Source organism: Ailuropoda melanoleuca, chromosome 2 (genome assembly GCF_002007445.2).
Source record: "Ailuropoda melanoleuca isolate Jingjing chromosome 2, ASM200744v2, whole genome shotgun sequence".
NCBI lineage: Eukaryota > Metazoa > Chordata > Mammalia > Carnivora > Ursidae > Ailuropoda > Ailuropoda melanoleuca.
In genome coordinates this window covers 33,969,564-33,992,868 of record NC_048219.1, presented here as the reverse complement: position 1 = coordinate 33,992,868, position 23,305 = coordinate 33,969,564, and the positions used below count along the sequence as shown (strand labels likewise).

The 23,305-nt window shown below is 34.7% G+C and overlaps 1 protein-coding gene and 1 non-coding gene across 2 annotated transcripts in view; both read right to left on the bottom strand.

The window, feature by feature from the left end:
- HOOK1 (hook microtubule tethering protein 1) overlaps positions 1–23,305 on the bottom strand; it is a 64,657-nt gene that overhangs the window by 16,083 nt on the left and 25,269 nt on the right. The window contains exons 6-14 of the mRNA XM_002917198.4: positions 20,959–21,026; positions 19,736–19,798; positions 17,569–17,652; positions 12,178–12,344; positions 5,876–6,016; positions 4,364–4,565; positions 3,686–3,796; positions 1,443–1,530; positions 1,303–1,363 (exon numbers count right to left, since the gene is read on the bottom strand). Coding sequence (XP_002917244.2) covers positions 1,303–1,363; positions 1,443–1,530; positions 3,686–3,796; positions 4,364–4,565; positions 5,876–6,016; positions 12,178–12,344; positions 17,569–17,652; positions 19,736–19,798; positions 20,959–21,026 — 985 coding nt within the window. The remainder of the gene's footprint in view (positions 1–1,302; positions 1,364–1,442; positions 1,531–3,685; positions 3,797–4,363; positions 4,566–5,875; positions 6,017–12,177; positions 12,345–17,568; positions 17,653–19,735; positions 19,799–20,958; positions 21,027–23,305) is intronic.
- LOC117801326 lies at positions 18,691–18,817 on the bottom strand. The gene has a single exon (XR_004623843.1). It is a non-coding gene; the product is annotated as a U6atac minor spliceosomal RNA (small nuclear RNA).

Below are 23,305 nucleotides of genomic sequence, written 5' to 3'. Positions count from 1 at the left end.
GACTCGATCCCAGAACGCCAGGATCATGCCCTGAGCCAAAAGCAGACGCCTAACGACTATGCTACCCAGGTGTCCTCCTGCTTAACATTTTTTAAGAATACTCTTATGATGACAGTCATATGACTGTCTCTAGGTTTTTTTGATTTCAGAAAACAATTATTAAAAGTTTACAAATACGCATTTTCTAAAATGCAAATGATAGGAATGATATTAAATAAAAAGTAATGTTCTCCTATCTGCTGCCTCCCTAAATGCAATTTCTTAAAAGCAAATAATTTCAATTAATCTTAATTTGTGTTCTTCTAAATGGCAACATCATGACTTTAAAATACAGGCTCATACGAGTATTTTTTTTTCATACGGCTATTTTTAAGGTGACATTAATATCACCGGATATCAACAACTAAAAAGTTGCTTTCCAGTGCAGCATGTAAGGAGCTCTGTCTTAACAACAAAAAATTGAACAAAATGAAAATTAACACATTTGCAAACTATGAGTGAAAGCAGTCACAAAAGACTGCCTATTGTAGGAATCACATACGTTAAATTCCATAACAGGCAACTCCACAAAGAGTTGATTCCCGGCTGCCTGGTGCTGGAGCCTGAGGGGAAGCAGGATTGAGGAATGACTGCTAAGAGGCACAGGGTATCTTTTTGGTGGAACGGAATGTTCTCAAATTAGATGGCTGCACAACTCCATGACTACACTAAACACCACTGAGCCATACGGTTTTAAATGGGTGAATTATATCTCAATAAATCCCCTTAAATAACGACTAGAGTCTGAAGCAGTAAATAAAACTGTTACCACAAAAAGGAAAGGAAAACCATGAAAAATACCAGATTAGTCAAATACTTAGAAGCAAGCATAGCAGTAAAATACCACGATAAAAGCTGGTTAAGAGGAAACTCTAAATTTGTATTTTATTTAACTTCTGCTTAATCCTTCTGCTATTATAGACAGCTCCTCTTCTATTTGTTTCACCCATGTGGATTTGAATGCCAGGTATAAAAAGGGTTTTCCATTGAGTTTATGGGTAGGAACACTTCAACACAATAAAAGTCATATTAGAAAAACCAGAATATTTTATTCATCTAGCTTGTGAAATTTTACTTCCAATAAATTCTAAAACTGCTGTAATAGCAGTAACAATCTAAGAAGTTTAAGCAGATGAGACAAAGTAATTTTGAGCTCCATGACTCATAAAATGGAACACTCTAAAGGCTAATAATTTTTCTAAAAAGAAAAAATCACATTTCTAATACGAAGTATAGCTTATCAATTAGTAAAAACAAATTTACCTATATTCCACTGGCATAATCTCAGCAGCAAGATTCTCATAACTTTTTGTAGCAGATGCATCTAAACAACAACAGCAACAGATTAACATTTCAGTATTTCTACCATTAAAAAAAACTTTTCTAAATCCAAGAAAATTCACCTGTTTGGTTTAGGTGATCTTGTTGTACTTGTGAACATCGAAGCTCTTCATTCGTTTCTTTCAGAGTATCACGCTGTTCTATTAGTCTCTAAAAAAGAATTGTTTACATAAGCAAAATATTTAATTCTGCCCACCAGAAATGTACTTTATGCTTATAATAATTTATCTTAATTTCATAATTGTTGCTTAGTTAATTAAAAGTGACTAAGTTTTCGTTTTAGCGCTAAGAGGTAATTTTCTCTTACATAAATTATCTTTATACAACATAAATCTTGTGATTTCCCCATTAGATAATTTATCTTTGAACCAAACTAATGTAATTACGCAATGGAGTACAAATGTGCAACTGCAGAGTAATTAAAAAAAAAAAAGCATGGACTTTGGAGGCAAATAGATCATGGCTTGAACTCCAGTTTCACTATTTCCAAGTTATTATATCACCTACGGTAAGTTATTTGACTCTTTGGGTTTAGTATCCACATCATCAAAATGGAAATGCGGATACATAACCCTTGCAAAGGTGTCTTGAGTAACGAGTGAGATAAAGTAGGTGGTTACTTGGCAGAACTGATGAACCAATATTGATACACTATTATTAACTAAAGGACAGTAGGATTCACTCTTTCTGTTTTACTTTTATGGGTTCTGTCAAATGTATAATGTAACCATTGTTACAGTATCATGGTCAATTGATTTTCAACAAAGGTATCAAGGCAATTAATAGGGAAAGAAAAATCTTGTCAACAAATAATGCTGGGACAACTGCATATCCACACAGAAGAGAATGAAGTTGGACCCCTATCTTGCACCATATACAAAAAATTAATTCAAAATTGATCACAGACTAAATACAAGAGCTAAAACTGTAAAATTAAAAGAAAACATAAGCATAAATCTTTATAACCTCATATTACTCAGTGATTTCATAGAAAAACTGCCAAAATAGCATAAACAATGAAAGAAAAAATAGTTAACTCGATTTCATCAAACGAGAAACTATTCTGCTGCAAACAGAACCATCAAAAAAATGAGAAGAACCCACAGAATAAAAGAACATACTTGCAAATCATATATTTGAGAAGAAACTTGTATCCAGAATCTATAAAGAACTCTTACAACTCAAAAAAAAAAAAAAAAAAGAAAGAAAATACCCTAAATAAAACATGAGTAAGGGATTTGAAGAGACATTTCTCCAGGGAAGACATACAAATGGCCAGTAAGTACATAAAAAGATGCTCAACATCATTAGTCATTAGGGAAATACAAGTCAAAACCACAATAACATACCACTTCATATTCACTAGGATAACTAAAGTTAAAAGTCTGGTAAGTGTTGGCAAGTATATGGAGAAACTGAAAACCTTTACAAATTGCTGAGAATGAAAAGTGGTTCATCTACTTTAGAAAACAGCATGGTAGCTCCTTGAAAGGTAAAACATAGTTACCACACGACGCAGCAGTACCATTCGTAGGTATGTACTCAAGAAATGAAAACACATGTCTACATAAAAACTTGTAAATAAATGTTCATAGCCACATTATTTAATAGCCCAAATGTCCATAAAATGATGGATAAATAAAATCTATAGATCTATAGAATGGAGTATTATTCAGCATTAAAACAAAGTACTGAATCATGCTATGACATGGATGAACTTTGAAAGCATTAAGCTACATGAAGGAATCTAGCCACAAAACTGACAAAGTGTAGATGACATATTCTGGACAAACTGGGCAAATCTGTAGAGATGGAAAGTAGATTAACTGGTTGCAAAGGCTGAGGGGAGGGGAACCAGAATGCAGGGCAGCTGTCAGTAGTATACTAATCAGGTGATGACACTACTCTAAAATTTGACTGTGTTGATGGCTGCACAACTGTGAATATACTAACTACTACTGAATTGTACACTTCAAGTGGGCAAAATTTATGGTACATAAATTATATCTCAATAAAGCCATTAAAAAATAAAATCTATGGCCCTTGCTCTCAAGAAGCCGACGGTTTAGAATGGGAAAACATGCACTGAGACATATGGCCTTGCGTCTGTGACTTCATCTTCCCTTATGAAGGAAATTAACAACACTGCACAGTAAATTTCTACTACTTTCTTTTATACCAACACTTGAATTTGGAGAGAGATAGAAGATCTTATTGACATGACCTCCACTCTTAGAACAGCAAGGATAGTTAAATACTAAAAGAGAAGACAGACATATTACTTATCAACTATACTCATGTGTACCTCTTTTTCCTTAAGTAAAGCTTCATGTTTTTCCTCAAGCCGCTTCATTTCAAATGCTAGTGTATCTGCCCTTTTGGATTCAGAGGAAAGTTTATTGTGAAGATCTTGAACCTTTTGTCAGGAACAGAAGTAGATAACAAGAGTATATAATATTAATAGTTTTTCAGAGTTTAATAAATGAGAAACTGGAAATAAAATTTATAGTAAGAATATAATCAAGTAATCCTAAATAGCTGTGAAAATAGCATGTAAATAAGAGTTAACATAAATTTTAAAATACCCAAATAATAATTAAGTAAAAAAAAAATAAAATCAGCCTTCCATTCTAATGTTTCTCTAGGTTGTCTGATAAATAGCAATATTATCAGTTATAGCTCCATTCTCTAGGCAATTATTACCGGTTACCAGAAATGCTAATAAACAATAAAATGCCCCAAAACATATATAAGCTCAGAAGAGAAAAAAAAGGGAAAGACCTAGATAACTCAAATTAAATTATCAACTCTGGAATTAAAATTACAGGTAGAAGAAATCTATCATAAGTTCACAGCCAACTCTTGGCAATGTTTCTTCACATCTCTATCATTCTTAAAGTATCAAAAGGAAAGAATCGAAAAGTATCAAAAAGTAAGTTGTGCTCTTTTGACTTTATTTTAAAAAATTAAGATATTTTCTTACCTGCCTCTTGTATGTTTCTAACTGCGTCCGTGCTGCATTTGCCTTCTTTAATTCTTCTTCTAAGCTGACTGTATTATGCATATACATCATGTTTGTTTCTTGTAAAGTTTTCACCTGCTTGCGAAGGTCATTCAGATCCTGTAGCTTCTGACGATATATCTCGACCGTTGACTCAAGTTTATTTGCTTTATCAGAGGTAGCCCTATAATAATAAAGACTGCACATTACTGGGTAAGAACTAGTAAACACATATAACAATTTTATTCTGCCTGTAAAGTTAGTCAACCAGATAAACAATCAATTGGCTGAAAAAAAAGAAAGGATAAAAGAAAGAAAATGAGAGGACAAAAGAAATAAACTTTGTGGGAACTTTGGAAAAAGACTCAAGTTCAGCACTGAACCTTTTTGCTGTAAGGGCATCAAAACAAAAATGCCTTAAATTTGACAAATTAAATTATCAAACCATTTCACACAGCGCAATGTATAAAAAAGAATAGTTTTGCAAAAGCAACTGAATAATTCTAAGCTTCTCCATTGCTTATAGGCCAACTTTGCTTTGTGTATAGCATTTAGTACAGTTTTATTCTAAGTATTTGATAAATTCAAGAAGTTGACTCAACTTACAATCTGAACGCACTTTGCTTTAGAGTTGTGCTTACCTGACCAACTGGGCTAGAGCAAAAGTAAATACATAAATCAAATCACTTTCCATCACAAGCAGTTTCAAATGAATGGGTATAAAGATTTTGTTTCAAATGGACATAAAAAATGTACAACAAAATGGCCCATTAAGAAAATTTAACAGAAAATATAAACAGCATATAGAGTCTGTTTGCTTGATTAACGCTTCATAGGCAAAAGCCAAATAAAAACTTTATATATTATCAAAGACAATAAGAGAACCTTGGGGTAACCCTGAAATAAATGTTAAGATATTTACCTATACCTATTTTATATCAAATGCCAAAATACGGATTGAGAATGCTTTCTCTTATATAAAAAGTTCACAAGATACACTAATGAGTACAAGGAGGTCAAGCTAAATGTATCTAAAAGTAATTCAGCTTACACAGTTATAAAAAAAGGTACCATTTTGGGTTTACAAATTCTAATATGAAATTGTGCTGACATGGGTGTGGCTCAGTCAGTTGTGTGTGTCTGACTCGATTTCGGCTCGGGTCATGATCTCGGGGTTATGGGATCGGGCCCCATGCCTGGCTCTGCACTAAGAGGGGAGCCTGCTTGGTATTCTCTCTCTCCCTCTGCCTCTGCTCCTGCCCTCCCCTCATCCTCCCTCTCTTAGAAAAAAAAAATTGTGCTAACAAGAATTGAATATTATCCTTAAACTACCATTACCATCAACAAGCACATAATAAGTAAAGAGTAGGAGCCCGGATAAACTTGTACTTGATACACAAGAATAACCCTAAGAATCCCTGATTAGAATATAGGATACCAAAATGACTAAGGGATAACTTAGAAGTGACATAATTATAGTTAGATATGCCATACCTAAGAACATCTATTTCATCTTTCAGGGCTCTTGTTTCTTCAGCAAGATTGGTCAGTTCATCATTCCTATGCTGAAATTCAATTAGTTGCTTTTCAAGTTCTTCACAGTGAACACGGTAATCATCTTTTGCAGCTTCAAGCCTTGAGTAAAGAAAACAAGTACTTATAATGTAGTTTCCATCATTTGTTTTCTTACCGAGACATGTGCTTAGCAAGACATACTTTAAAAAAATTTTTTTTTTTTTTTAATTCCACGCTCAAAAGAAAGGCTAAAGGAATAAGACACTTTCAGCTTCTGGATTTGAAATTGGCGAGAATAAACTTAATGTTCTGAATTTTCATTTTCACTTCTCAAACACTGTGCTTCACTATCTCTAGCTCTAATAAGAGTTTTAATCTCAAAAGATGAGGAGAAAATGTATAGATGTTTATTAAAATTACTCAAAAATACATATCACATGCAAAGTGGTAAAATATTAACTCTAAATAGACTATAATAAATTAAGGGTAAATACTTAAACTCTATGGCAACAACAAAAAGTAAAAAGGAAATACAGTGAACACAAATATTTAAAAAATTATTTGATTTACCCAAAGGAATGCAGAAAAGAAAAACAAAAGGATATATGACAAATGAAAAACAGCAAATTGGCAGACCTAAATACAATCAGAATAAAAATTACATAAAAGGCAAATAGACTAACATACCATTAAAAAGGCAGAGACCATCAGACTAAATAACAAAGCAAGGCTCAAATATATGCTAATAACAAGAGATGGTTTAAATATAAAGGCACAGATAGATTAAAAGTAAAAAGATTTAAAAAACGCCACGCAAACAGTAAGCGAAAGAAATTGGGGTGGTTATACTGGCATCAAACAAAATAAATTTTAAGACAAAAGAGTATTATCAAAGATAGAGATAGTTCATAATTATAAAAGGGTCAATTCATTAGAAAGCCATATCATAAACATGTATATACCTATAAACAGTTTTAAAATACATGAAGCAAAAACTGACAGAATCAAAGGCAGAAATCTACAAATCCACAATAACTGTTTAATACCAGTCTCTAATAAATGACAGAAACAACAGTATCAGTAAAAATACAGAAGAGCTCTGAACAACACTATTAACCAAACTGATTTGACAGGTATAGAACATGTCAGTCAAAAATTACAGAATACACATCCTTTGCAAGTGCACATGGAACACTCATCACAATGAAAGATGCCAAACAATAAGTATTAATAAGTATCAAAAGACTGAAATCTTGTGAAATATGTTCTCTAACCACAAGAGACTTCAATTAGAAATTAGCCACAATAAGAAATCTAGAAAAGACTTAAATACTTGGAAATTAAACAACACATTTCTAAATAACTCACAAATCAAGGAAGAAATCACAAAGGAAATTAGAAAATATTTCAGAACGAATAACAACAGAAAGACAACCAGTCAAACTTTGGGAACCCAGCTAAACTAGTGCTTAGAGGAAAATTTACAATTTTAAAGGCTTATATTAGAAATGAAGAAAGGCTTAAAATCAATCATCCAAGTTTCAACCTTAAGAGTTCAGGAAAAGAACAGCAAATTAAATCCAAAGTAAATAAAAGGAAAGAAAGAAAGAGAGAGAGAGAGAGAAAGAAAGAAAGAAAATGAACAGAGATCTAAAACTAATAATATGGAAAGCTAATAAAGTGTTTGAAAAGATTAATAAAGTTAATGAAACCCTAGTAAGAGTGATCAAGAAAAATGAGAAAAAAACCCCCACAAGTTACCAATATCAGGAATGAAAAAGTGAGTATCAGTATAGCTCCTACAGTCATTAAAAGGACAAAAAAGAATACTATGAACAACTTTATACCAATAAATTTAACAACTTAAATGAAATAAACATACACCTTGAAAAGCATAACTTATCAAACTGACATAGATGAAACAGAAAACCTGAGAAGACTTATGACCATTAACGAAATTGTATTTGTCATTAAAAAGTCCTTTCACAAAGAAAACCATAGGTCCAGACTGTTTTACTTATAAATTCTATCAAACATTTAAGAAAGTAATAATATCATTCTTACATAAACTCTTTCAGAAAATAGAGGAGAGAATACTTCCCAATTATTCTATGAGACTAACAGAACTCTGACAACAAAACCTGAAAAAGACATTACAAGAGAAAAAAGTTATAGACCAACATTTATATGAAGACAATCAAAAAAATTCTTTCAACATATTTGCAAACTGAATCCAGTCATATATATGCAGAATAATAAGTATGACCAAACTGGTCTAACCCTGAAATATAAGATTGCTCATCATTCAAAAAACTAAACGATCATAATAAAACAATAAAAAAGAAAAACCACACTGTCATTTCAAGATGTAGAAAAATCATTTGTCAAAAATCAATACCAATTAATGATAAAAACTCTTAGAAAGCCCAAAATAAACAGGAACTCTTCCAAAATGATAAAAAGCACATTAAAAAACTCTACAGCAAGCATCATACTTGATGATACTTGACTGAATGTCCTCCCCCTAAGACCTAGAACAAAGTAAGATGTCTGTTCTTGCTCAATGCAAGAAAAATAGAGGGCAGAAATAATTAAAGGAAGATGTAAAGCTCTATTAATAGATTAGATGATTGTGGATGCCTGAGATTTTGTACATAAACAAATTACTAGAATCAAGTGAATTAAGAAACTTTACAAGACATAAAAGTTTCAAAATATAAGATCAATTTCAATATATAAAAATCAATTGTACATATTAGCAGTCACTTTTTAGAATAACTTTAATTGTATTTGTAATAGCATCTACTTGGGAATAAAGTTAATAAAATACACATAAGACTTCTCTGCTGGAAACACCACACTGTTGCTGAGAGAAATTAAAGACTTAAATAAATGAAGATATTATATTCATATAGAAATTCTCAATATAGTTATCAATTTTATACAACCTAAACTATAATCACAAAAGGTTTTTGAACACAGAAACTGACTAGCTGACTCTTAATTTTAAGTGATAATGAAGAAGACATGGAATAGCCAAAACATTTTGAAAAGAAAGAACAAAGTTGGAATACTTACACTACCTGATTTTAAGCTTATTCTAGAGCTAAAGTAATCAAGACCATACCATATAGGAATAAAGACAAACTGATCAATGGAAAAGAATTAAAGAGTCCAGAAAATGACCCAAATTTTATGGTTATATCATTTTTCACAAAGGTACAAAGGATTCTGGAGTAAAACTAAAATCTTTTCAAATGACGATACTATAACAACTAGATACCCACACAGAAAATAAAAATAAAAAAAAAGTTTGTACACTATTAAAAAAAAATCAATTCAAGATGGATTATAGGCTTACATGTAAAAGATAACACTGTGAAGGTTCTAGAAGAGAATAGTAGAGAGTATCTTCATGGTATGGAAGTAGAAAGGGCAGTACACAAAAACACCAATATTAAAAATATCGATAAAGTAAACTTCATCTAAGTTAAGAACTACTATTCATTGAAAGACACCATTTAAAAAATGCAAAGGCAAACCACAAAACAAGTGAAATATTATTATGCACATATCTGAGAAAGGATTTGCATCCAAATTTTTAAGGAATCCTACAACTAATTGATAATGACAACCCAATTTAAAAACAGTTCAACAGTGTGAAGAAACAATTCACAAAGTAAGATATATTTCCAATAAGCAGGTGAAAAGGGGCTTATCACATCGCTGGTTATCAGGAAAATGCCAATTAAAGCCATAGGAATACTACTACACTTTTCCTGAACTACTTAGTTAAAAAGACGGGTAAGAATTAAGCCACGCAGGCAGAACAACTAGAGCAACGCGCCGCAGACTGCTCACGGAAGTATAAAATGTTACGACCACTCTGGAAAATGGCTTGGCAGTATCTTTTAAAATAAACACAGAGCTACTGCATAAGTCAGCAACACCACTCTACATATTTACCAATGAGAAATAAGAAAAAAATATGTCCACGAAAAGGCTTGTATTACAATGTTCAGACTAGTTTTACTTACAAAATCTGGAAACCCAATGCCCATCATCTAAAGGAAAATGGATAAATAAAAGTGTGTATAATGTGGAATAATTCCAAATATTTGACTACTACTCAGCCATAAAAAAACCAATTACAGATACATTCAAAACATAGCTGAATCTCACAAACATGATGAGCAAGGGAAGCCAGTCACCAAGGAGTTCATACTGCATGGTTCAATTTATATGACATTCTAGATCAGAGAAAACCCACCTATGGTAAAAAATAATCAGAATAATTAGCCTCTGGGAGGTAGGTGTTGACTGGGAAGAAGCATAAAGGAACTTTCTTCAGGGATTGAAACGAACTGTATATTGAATACAGTGTGAAATTACACAGACTTACGCATTTGTTAAGGCATGCTAAATTGTACTTAGTATTCATCTTACAACATGTAAATGTTACCTTGCAAAAGAACTGTAAACATACTGACCTCTTATTAATAGTTTGCTTTATTACAACGGTAAGGTTAGCAATTCTTAAATTACTTTCTCTGTGTTCTGGGATTGAGTATATGAGTAAATATATTGAGGAAAATGGGAGCCAGGTTTCTCATCATTGGAGAAGGGGTTTACAATATGAAAATGGAGATCAGAATGATCCCCCAAAACACAGAACTAAAATGAAAGATGTCAAAACGAACTCATTGTTTACAGTGAGAGACATAAAAACCAATGCAGACATGTGTATATATGAGTGTATAAACACAGGCAAGTGTGAATACGGACAAGTATACTTCCTAGCTCTGTACAACGAAGGGGGCTAGAAGCAATGCCAGAAAAACTCATCTGGAGCACTAGATCTTTGTTTCTAAACAACACTGTCCACTAAAAGGAATAAGGGATCCCTGGAGAAATGACTGATTGCAGAGCCGGGAAAGGATGAGATGTGTCTAGAATATTTTGTTGTGCCAGAGAGTAAGAAAGTGCTCAACGGATAGTAACAGGTTCAAAGGACACAGGGGCCAACTGAAAGACTTCTCAGTGGTTGAATCTGGGACAATTTTACCATTAAATAAATGATGATAGCTATGGGTTTATAGACCACTGAATAAGAATCCATTACTAATGGGGCGCCCGGGTGGCTCAGTCGTTAAGTGTCTGCCTTCAGCTCAGGGCGTGATCCCGGCGTTCTGGGATCGAGCCCCACATTGGGCTCCTCCACTGGGAGCCTGCTTCTTCCTCTCCCACTCCCCCTGCTTGTGTTCCCTCTCTCGCTGTCTCTCTCTCTGTCAAATAAATAAATAAAAATCTTAAAAAAAAAAAAAAAGAATCCATTACTAAATATAATGCATGATCCTGGATTGGATTCTGAATCAGGAAAAAAAAATAGCCATAAAGGACAATGAGACAACTAATGGAATTTGAATATGATCTGTAGATCGATAATAATATTGTATCAATGACAAATTCCCTAATTTTAATCACTATATTGCGGTTTACAAGAGAGTTTTTTTGTTTTAGAAACATATGCCAAAGTATACAGGGATAAAGGGGCATGGGCCCAACTTACTCTCAAGTGGTTCAGAAAAAAATATGTGAACCCATAAGCATATGTATAGAGAATGGAAAAAATGGCAAAATAATCGTAGAATCTGAGTAAAAGGTATGAAGGAGTTCTTTGCACTATTCTTGCATCTGTTTTTGTGTTTAAGTTTGATATTATAACAAAAAAAGGAACAAAAAAACACAGAGTACAGTTACCATGCCTACTCTCAAGGCCTCATAGTTCCAGGCTCAGCAGCAAGCACACAAGAGACAATGCTTATTAAAGGCAAAATGTATAAGACCTTTTTTTTTTTTCAAAGAAGAAACAAAAGTTAAAATAGAAAGCATCTCTTTAGCTTAAGATTTCCATTTTCTCCATTTATTATCAGGTTCCCTCTCCTATATAAGATGCCCCATTCTCCCTCAGCCTCCGCAGTCACTCCCTTTAACTCCTATTGGACTTGCACATGGCCTTCATTTGGCCCTTATCACAAGTTATTTTGAACTGTTTTGATTTTATAGACATCTCCCACCTGCTAACTAGATTGCAAGTCCTGTGAAGGCAGGAACTACTTGTACCATTTGGTATTTTCAGAACTTAATCATGTTCTAAGCATGCTATAAAGCTCCAGGAGGCTACAGCATACTATAAAATGCTTAATAATTAGTTGTTGATAGGATTTTTTAGTTCTTAGTTTAATGGAACTCTATGGAAGGCTTTTTACTAAAAATGCTACCTGAAGTTTTCTTCCTGTAATTGTTCTAGTTGTAACTGTGCATGAAAATACTTTTTTGCAACCATTGTATTTGGATCATCAAAAGAGCCATCCAACTGGTCAAGTTTTTCATTCATCATCTCATTCTCAGAAACTAATGAATTCTTTTCATCTTGAAGTGCAGTCACCTAAAAAACAAATATACAAACATAAGCATCAACAGCAAAAAAAACTTACAGAGTTCACATTATAATTGTGACAAGCCATTAAATTAGTTTGGTCAATCAGACTAGATAATTTTTAAGGATCCTTCCAAATCTGGAATTTTGGGTCTAGGAGGTTTGAGTCAAACAAAAGAAATCAAAATAATCTGATTATTTTTATTAAATGAATTAATTAATATACTTATTAATACAGAGAAAACAGAGTTAATTAATTAATATGCTTATTAATTAATTAATGAATACAGAGAAAACAGAGTTAATTCACATAAGGAGAATATCTTCAAAATGTTATGCTTGCCCTGGTTTTGGGAAGAAAATGTTTCTACATCTCTAAAATTATGTACCAATAAACTTCAAAAAATTAATTTGTTCCCCTTTTAGTTATAAATTTACTATTAGGATGCTCTTATCTAGGAAGCTAAAATACACACACATATATGCACAAAGTTATTTTAGGTTCATAGTAGAAAATTATCAGTTACATATCATGCCTTCAGGGACAAGCACATTATTTCGTTAATGAATCAACAACAAAGAGCTGAATTGAATCCATTTGCACGTTAAGACTGTTTGCTTACATTTTAAAATAGATAAAAATATGTAATTTTAGAACCACATCAATATCAGTATCTGATACCTTGTTATTTTACTTACATATATAAACAATTCCTTTTTCTTTTCCATTTAAAAATATCTTTAAAAATTTACAGCTAGGCTATAACCTTTTGTTAAGACCAGAAGTTTATACATGATTTTACTAAGATTTGTTTGAAATAAATGAATCTTTGACCTCTTCTTTCAACATATTACTACATAGGTTTGCAATTATTTTTTTCAATAGGTGTAATTAAATCAACCCAGTTATGTGCATAAGACTACATATTGACACGGTGAACTAGGAATAGGAAATTAAAGTCAAGTGAGTGCCTTTAAATACAGTATAGGCAGCTTACAATCATGGTCCTCCAAATGAGCAACACAAAGGCTCGGAAAACTGTCCCGACGCAGACTAGGAAGAGAAATCTCTTTCTCTTAAGGCATGCATCCATCCTTGCCATGTAAGCAGTTTAGTGACTATTACCCGTCATGTACAACCCTAAGCGATCGAGATACACGAAAGAACAAGTGTGTGAATCCTGAGTATCCTTATGGTAGAAATGTAAATAATTATGCAACAGAAAATGTTCAAGGTGCTTTGATGAAAGCATACCACAGGGTGGGGGGTGAGACACAAAGAAAAGAATATCTTATTCTAGCTGGAGGGAAGAGGCTGTCACAAAAAGATCAAATGAAGAGAAACAATACCCCCAGTCTTCCAAAATGGGTCAGAACTCTCTAAAGAAGGCAGAGGAGGAAGGGTAAATTTAGTTTTCAACACCAGATGTTTAACCAACCTGGTTCCTATCCACTTTTTACGGTGTGGCTTCAGAGCTCGCTTTAACCAGACTGAAAGAGGGGGTAGTAGACAGGCAAATTCCTTGTACCACACCCTCCCATCTATGCCTTAGAATGTCCAGTAGTGGGTTCTAGACATCTCCTTTAACAAGCTCCCACGGTGATATTTTCTTTAGGTTCATAATGTACCTGGCTTTACCCCTCTCTTTTTTTTCCTCTATTTCTTTGTGTCTCCTTTGTTGCTGTCTCTCTCTCCCTCTTTCCCTCTCTTTCTCCCTGAGTTATTTAAGAGACAGAAAAATGCAAAAAGCTAAAAAAAAAGGACTCATTTTCTCGTATCACCCAGATTTAACTTAATTCTTGTATACCATTTGCATATTTAAGAACAATGAAATAGATGGGGCGCCTGGGTGGTGCAGTCATTAAGCGTTAAGCGTCTGCCTTTGGCTCAGGGCGTGATCCCAGCGCTCTGGGAGCCCTGGAATCAAGCCCCACGTCAGGCTCCTCCGCTGAGAGCTTGCTTCTTCCTCTCACTCCCCCTTCTTGTATGCCCTCTCTCCCTGTGTCTCTCTCTCTGTCAAATAAATAAATAAATAAAATCTTAAAAAAAAAAAGAACAATGAAAGAGAGAATTCTATAGCGGGAGTCCCCCTTTATCACATTACAGTCTGAAAATCACTGCCTCAGACAGAAACTGATCTTGTACAATTGTGGGCAGGAGCACATCTTCTCCAACACACTGTGAGCAAGAATGACCAGCCACTGCTCTGGCAGTAAGTGACAGACTGCTTCCTACTGCTGCCAGATGTTAGGAAGAATGGCTGGGAAAGGCAGAATAAAAGCCACTGGCAAACACGTCATAACTTGCCTGAAGGCCCCGTAATAATCCTGACTGGAACAGAACTAGAAGACTACACCAGAGTCTCAAAACTTCACATCAAAATGTCACGTGGAGATTTTTCTTTCTTTTTTTAAAGTACATATTATCGGGGGGCGCCTGGGTGGCACAGCGGTTAAGCGTCTGCCTTCAGCTCAGGGCGTGATCCCGGCGTTCTGGGATCGAGCCCCACATCAGGCTCCTCTGCTATGAGCCTGCTTCTTCCTCTCCCACTCCCCCTGCTTGTGTTCCCTCTCTCGCTGGCTGTCTCTATCTCAGTCAAATAAATAAATAAAATCTTTAAAAAAAAAAAAAGTACATATTATCGGGACTGCCTCCTGATTTCCTGAATCAGAATTTCGCTTGTCCCAATATTTAAAACCGTAATTTGCAACCAACACAGCTTGTATTTAAAAGGATTCAAGCTTCACCAGATCTTTCACCACAGAATCTCCACTTTTGCATTCTTTATTCCGATTAAAACATGTTTGCTAGCTGAACTGCATCAAGTAGTTTCTCCAAGTGCGGCTCCTGAGTGCGCTGAGCCCTCTGGGCACTGGGCCGCTTCCCTGCCTAGGCACTCTGCAGACACCGCCCTTCCATATTCTAGCATTCAAGTCGTCAGGAAGCCTGATTTTGTCTTCGTGGGTGATTTGTCTTTTCTACCAGAATGACGAAGTACTTGTTTTTCCTTTATTCTTGAAGTTCAGTAGCTCACCTAGGATAAAGCCTGGTGACAAACATATTCACTGGCTTGCTTCTGTAGATCTACAATTTCCTTATAAATCTCACTTTGTTGTGCTACCACCTAGTCTGTTTTACTGAAGTGTTCCTATGCAATTGTTATACACAAGAAGCAAAGGTTATTTTCTAGGCTTGGCTAAAGTCTTCTACATGCTCTTTAACCTGCAATGTTTGCACAGATGTCACGCTTTTATTCTTTTCAACTAACTCATGCTTCATTGGCAGTTAAGGTACCTTATATTTTCTGGTGCAGCTGAAGACTTCTTGGACCCCCTCCTCCACTGTACCAAAGACCCAGCATGTCTTCCCTTCTAAGTTATGGTTGGGACTGTTTTCCCTCCACACCACTCTACAGCCTTGTGAATGGTTAGGGAAGGAGGGAGGTGAGCTGAGACAATGAGCAGTGTTTTTATAACACCTGGGCTACGCTCTCATGTCTGAGGTTTAAATACCTTTCACCAGGGTGGTGAGAAGTATATCCCACTTCCAGGGAGGAATTCCTTTGGGCATCACACCATTCCCTCAATGTAGTGTGTAGCTTTACAGCCTTTGTTTCTGTCAGAAGGAGTCAGGCTGGGCTGGGGCGCCTGGGTGGCTCAGTCTGTTGTGTCTGCCTTCGGCTCAGGTCATGATCCTGGGGTCCTGGGATCAAGGCCCACATAGGGCTCCCTACTGAGGGGGAAGCCTGTTTCTCACCCTCTCTTGCCTGCCACTACCCCTGCTTGTGCTCGTGCGTGCTCTCTATCAAATAAATAAATAAAATCTTAAAAAAAAAAAAAAAAAAAGGAGTCAGGCCCCTTAGGGTCTTAGTCTTCCCTCCCCAGTCCAGTGAAAGAAAACAGAAAGAATTAAGAGTCACTTCCCTCCTGATTGGATAGACTGCAGTGAGAAATATCAAGATTTCTGTGGATCACCCCCATCCCCCTGGCATGGGCTGGGGATAAGGGTCATGAGATCGAGTCCCACGTTGCTCGGGGAGAAGTCTGTTTGAGATTCTCTCCTCCTCCCTCTGCCCCTCCCCCTATTCACGCTCTCTTTCTCTCAAATAAATAAATAAATAAAATCATAAACATTAGCTTCCTTCAAACACAGGACTGACTTTTTAAAGATGCAGTTAAAAGACCAGGATTCCAGTGCTGTCACTGCCTTAAGTAGCTGAGTCTCCTTGAGCCCAGTCACTCTCTTTTCCTTATCTGTAAGCCCTTAAGGGTAAGAAATATTACCCATCCCTATCATTATAGATATTTATCTCATCAGCAAGGATAATGCTACCACAACCCTTGTTCCTTGTCTTCACACTTTTCAGAGAGTAAATTATTTATGTAACTCATTATTTGAACAAAAACATGCAATTTACATATAGCATATTAGGATGGTACATTTATCCTTTCTCATACTTTTTCAAGACTTACTGCATAACCTTTGTATTTGCATTTTCATATAACAATAACAATACTTGCAAACACACATAGCACTTATGTGTGTCGGGTCCTGTTCTAAGTGCTTAATGTATATTAACTCAGTTAATCCTCATAATCACTCTGGAGATGTACAGTATTATCACATCAAAAGAGAAAATTGAACTATAAAGAAATTAAGTAATTTGCCTGAGAGGACACAACGAGCTCGTAACACGGCTTGGGTTTGAATACAGGCGGACTGGTTTGACAATCTACCCCACTAACCATTAACTACTGTCTCTCATACCAAGTTTATCTTGCTAACATGTACGCACACAAGAACTCAAGAATTATACACGCATGTGTTCAGATACACGTACGTGTTAGCAAAACAAACTTGGTACTTGCATTTATGAGGGGGGTCAAGCACTTCTAAATACTTCCATAAATGACCTCACTTAAATGTTCACACTCTATGCAAGGGATATTTTAATTTCTTCTTTTTACAAAAAAAACTAAAGGCTCATCTAAATACTTGAAATTCTAGAATTAAAATGATTTTCTCAAAGAAAGAGTTAAGTTAGCAATTTTTAACTCTAAGAGAAAAATAATTATGAAATTCATGCTTGAACATTCAAGCCTATAACAAATACTTTAAATCTGCCCTCCATGAAATGAAACCCAACCTCCAAAACACTTTACCAATGAATTATTTACAATAAAACCTTTGTAATAAAGAGGACATTTTTCTCAGATTGGTTCTTTTCCACACCTGCATATCTAGTTCTTGGCATCTTTGCCTCAGTTCTTCTTTTTCTGCTAGTGCTTCTTGAAGTTCTTCCAAGGCCCTTTTAAGCTGAAACACAAAATGTCCTGATTCTTAGTAAGACGTGTTTTGATACAAATTGAAAAATATATGTGTATACATATATACACTGATATTAAAAATGGTTATTAAAATTTATTAACAAGCTTACTCTGTTGTCTCCGTTTGAAATTTTTCTAGGCTTACTGAGCCAATTACACAATATAGGAAAAGCACTTAGCAGTGTCTCTGGCACATAGCGGACACTCAGTAAGTGACTACTCAGAGTAAGTGGAAAGATTTTAAGGTGACTTTATGCAAATGGATAGTTGTGTGAAATAGTTGTTGGGTAATGGGAGAAGGTGTTGATTAGTACAGAACAATGCTGAAGGGTCTAACTGTGGATGGAAATCATGCATTTACAATGACCCCAAATCAAATAAATGGCTGTGCTTTTCTCTAACAGTGCTCAACTGCATGGATGTGGCGGTAAAGGAGACATTCACTGTGGTTTCGATCTGCATGTCCCTAATGATCAATGATGTTGAGCATCTTCTCCTCTGTGGGCTGGCCATCTGTAGGTCTTCTTTGGAAAAATGTCTATTCATGTCTCCTGCCAAATTCTTAATTGCATTATTTGTTTTTTGAATTTTGTAAGTTAACTGTAGAGAACAAACTGATGGTTACCAGAAGGGAAATGGGTGGGGGGATGGGTGAAGTAGGTGATGGGGATCATGGAGAGCACTTGTCGTGATGAGCACTGGGTGATGTGTGGAAGTGTTGAATCACTATATTGTACACCTGAAACTAATATTACACTGTATGTTACCTAACTGGTTAACAAAACTGGTTAAATAAAAACTATAAAAAAATTTATCTATTAGCAAATAAGTCTCAATGTTTTTCTGTGAATAATATTCACACAGCCTCATTAATGTTTAATGCTGTGGTCATACAGAAATAAAATTTTATGTAAATCTTTATGAAAAGATTTTTTGGTTCAATGTGCATTTTTTAAAAATGGAAATATCATTAACATACAGTACCATATTAGTTGTAAGTGTATAATATAATGATTCAATAACAACAACAAAATGATGGTTAAATGCCATGAGGTAGGTGGCAATGCCTTAAGTGTGTTGTGTGCCATCAGGCCCAAGGGCTTCTTTCATCCTTGTCAAAGGAAGTGCTAACCTTCTCCCCTTTTATACGACACTCTTTATGAAATATTTAAACAACAGAGTATTAGAGGATGTTTAATTTCATTACAAAAAACTTAGAAAAAACACAGTATGTTTAAATTCGAATAAAAGTTTCATAGAAAAAGTTTTAATTTGAAATATTTCATGAGATGACTGGTGACACTCATAAAAAACAAATGTTCAAAAATGTAACAGAATAAGTACTAGATGCATTTGCCTGTCCTTGTATCCTTTCTGCTACAACCCAGGTTGCGTTACATGTTAGAGGGGTGTGCCTCTTTCCTCTTGTGAAACAGCCATGTAGTAGAACTAGGGAAAAGAGCCTTGAGCACAGGGTTTTGGAGCTGTTTCTTCAACATGACAAAAATTATATTAACTTATTAGGTAAATTAGAAATTAGCAGAATTTTTATATTGTCTACTATTAACTGTGTAACCATCTAGAATGAGCCACATATGTATTATAAATTTCAGAGGAAAAGTTCAGGGGCGCCTGGGTGGCACAGCGGTTAAGCGTCTGCCTTCGGCTCAGGGCGTGATCCCGGCGTTATGGGATCGAGCCCCACATCGGGCTCCTCCGCTATGAGCCTGCCTCTTCCTCTCCCACTCCCCCTGCTTGTGTTCCCTTTCTCGCTGGCTGTCTCTATCTCCGTCGAATAAATAGATAAAATCTTAAAAAAAAAAAAAAGAAAAGTTCAATGTCACTCAACTCTTTGAACACGAGCATAAAAAATTCTGGAGACCAATACTAATTGCATTCATGAAGGAATGCATAATAATATTCAGCTGAGATATTATAGAATAAACAACCTAATTTCATGGAGAAAAACAGAATTGCATATGTTCTCCAATGGAAAGCCTTATGATACTCATTGGTCAAGGAACTGTATGACTGTTTTTTTCAACACTTTCTCCAATTACTGAGATACTAACCTGTTGCTCTAATTCTCCAACAGCATCATTTGTAGGAGAGCTCAATATTTCTTTACTCATCAACTAGGAAATTAAAATAGTAAAGTTAAGTACAATAAAGAGATGTTACGAAGTAAAAATAGGTTTACTTGAAAGGACAGTAAAATGCTTTATATTTAGTTTTCCTTTGCCATAATCTGATGATTCTTAGACTATTATTCAAATAAAAATTTTGTTAGAGGCTTAAGCTAAATAACACAATGTTCAACCATTACATCAGTGAGGACATCAGAAGTAAGGTGTACTTGAAATACACAGATATATTTAAAATACCTGTATACTGAAAAATTACAATCCAAGTTCTAAAAGATGAACTACTAAATAAAACTAAGAAAATAAATAATAATAAAAAATATTCTTCCATAAAATAAATTAACACTTTTAAAATACAGCCTTTAAATGAGTGATATGGTAAAATTCCTAATCCGAGAAGTCATTTTAAAAATAGGAGTTACAATTATATGAAAGAAAGGATCCTATAAAAAATAACTTTTTTGCATCTGAAAGGCAGATTTATTGTTGTGACGCTTTAAATTCAAGCCAAGAATGCAAACTCAGAGTGCACAAAGAGGTCTCCCTCCAAATCATGCCCCTGCCAAACTACGTTTGCCCTCACTAATCCCTCGGGTCTCCTTCACATTCCACATCATCTCAGCCTTTCAGGCTGATGTTAAGAATCAACATATAACACATGAATTCTGAATCCTTCTGGTTGACTTTACACAACTAGACTGGCTTAAACCCAGGCTACCTGGATCCCAAACCTATCACCACATTTGCTCACAGTACTAACATTCTGAAAATGAATATAAGATATATTTACACACACACTTTAAAATTTCAAGAAAGACTGTTCTAATTGGCAGGAAAAAAAAGAAGAAATAAAAATTAATTTTCTGGTCAGAGGTTGTTTATCCTGCTCAGGCGAAGTTATTGAAGGGAACCTGACAACATTAATTTATCTTTTAAAATACAGAAGTACTAAAATCGGGCTTGAAGTCTTTTTAAGATATTTTGGGTAAAAAAAAAAAGAAGGGAAGACGCACTAGCTTAAGGGAAGTAAACCTGCTGCAAAGGGCAAGTTTATACAAATTGAAAAATATACATCCATAAAATTGATGCGAAAATTTTTGTGTCATTTGGTTAAGGATTTTCATATATATGTGAACATAATAAAAACATACCTCTTGAATAGCAGTCATGACCACATGTTGAACAGATTCTTCCAGTGTCATTATATTTTGAATATGTTCTGCAATTAAAAAAAAAAAAAGACGGATCTGATAAAAATCTACTCTTTAGCCATGGAACTTCAGCCATTCAATTAACAGCATAAAAGTTCATTTATCCCACATACTTCTTTGTGCAAGTATTTTTCCGTAAGAAATGTGTCCATAAAAGCAGAACTGAAAATATTCATATTTTTAAATGTTTTATTTTTCCTAAAGAAGAAAACCTCTAATTTTCTTACAAGAAAGAAAAAACGAAGAAATTATAATCTTAAAACAATTATGACAACTTCTTCCTTCTTGTTAGATATTCAGTATGACTGGATGAATCCATTCATATTAAATGAATTCCTAAAATCTTCAGCCTAGAAAGTTACATTTTATCACCTACTGAGTTCATTTCAGGAAGGCTTTTAAAGAAGGGACTTGTACAGCCTCCTGTAAACATGTGCTCAACATTCATCAAGTCTCATCTCAAGGAGATACACCTTCCTCTACACACACAGGCAGTAAGTTCTGTCCCAGTAAGCAGTGAGGAGCCATAAGAAAAAGTGCTCCATATATCTGCATATTGCACTTTGCATTTCATATAGTTTCATAATTCACTTCAACTACATGCTCTCTAGCTAAAACATTTGACCAAAAAATCCAAATTTCAAAAAAAAACTTATTATTTTCAAATACTTTTATTGTTTTAATGATTATTCTGGAAAACTTCTGAAAATTCTCTCAACCTTTCTTTTATTTGTAAAGCCAAGAACTGGACAAAGATTCTGATAGATTCTGGCATGCACCTGACCACTAAGTGGGGAGTGGGTGGGAAAGGGAAAGAATTAAGTAGAGAAAGCACAAGCAATGCTTTAACTGGATTTCCTTTAACTGGATTTCTGGATAATGGAGTGCTTCAAGTCTGCTGAAACCTTCAAAAAAATTATCTTTTTTCCCCACCAAGATAACCGGTACTATTAACCAAACAAGTTCATTCTTTCAAGATTGAGATTGTTGCTATATCTTGGAATCATTTTGAAATCAATTCTCACTGCAAAGTATAAAGGTGTGTAAGCTGTTTTACATTCCATACATGTTTTACTTTTAAGTTTTAATTAATTTACTCCATTTTTCTTTCATTTATTTGCTCACTCCTGAAAATTGAGAGTCCACATACCTCCAAAAATAAATCCAATTAGGAAACACTGATGTTTTTAATAATGACGATGAAACTATTTTATACTTACTACTTGCTAAACTTTTTTTTTTTTTAAGATTTTATTTATTTGACAGAAAGAGACAGCCAGTGAGAGAGGGAACACAAGCTGGGGGAGTGGGAGAGGAAGAAGCAGGCTCCCAGCGGAGGAGCCTGACGTGGGGCTCGATCCCAGGAACCTGGGATCATGCCCTGAGTCGAAGGCAGACGCTCAACGACTGAGCCACCCAGGCGCCCCTACTTGCTAAATTTTTATTTATGTATGCAGAAATTTAATTTCCTTTTAAAATTCTGAGGACAAAATTGCTAAGTAATGCTTGGAACTAAATAATGAAAATAATACTAAATTTCATGGAAGGTAACAAAATCATAACTTCGGGAAAATTACAGCTTAAAATGTCAATTATAACTTGGAATAAGAAGAACTGATTAATTCATAAGAAAATAGATGAAATGAGATAAAAGATAAGGGTATTAAATAGTACAAAAAGAGTCAAAGCCAAAAGTTGGTTCTTTGAAAGAGACTATTATAAAAACTGAAAAACATGGAAGAGGGAAGATGTGAAGGTTGCTGGAGGGGAGGTAGCTGGGGGGAAGGGGTAACTGGGTGATTAGCATTAAGGAGGGCAACTGATGTAATGAGCACTGGGTGTTATATGCAACTGATGAATCACTGAATTCTACCTCTGACACTAATTTAAAAAAAAAAAAAAAGAAGAAGAAGAATTTACTGCCCATGCCAAAATAGGCATAATGATAAAGAGGGAATTTTAAAAGCAGCAAGAAAAAATAAAAACATTATATACAAGGCAACCCCACAAGGCTATCAGCTGATTTTCCAGCAGAAACTCTGTAGGCCAGAAGAGAATGGCATGATATATTCAAAGTGCTGAAAAGAAAAAACCCTACAACTAAGAATACTCTACCCAGCAAGGTTATTATTGAGAATTGAAGGAGAGGTAAACAGTCTCCCAGACAAACAAAAGTTAAGCAAGTTCATCATCATTAAACCAGCCTTACAAGAAATGTTAAAGAGGATTTTTTAAGTGGTAAACGAAAGGACATAACCAGAAGTCAGAAAGTTATGAAGGGAAAAAA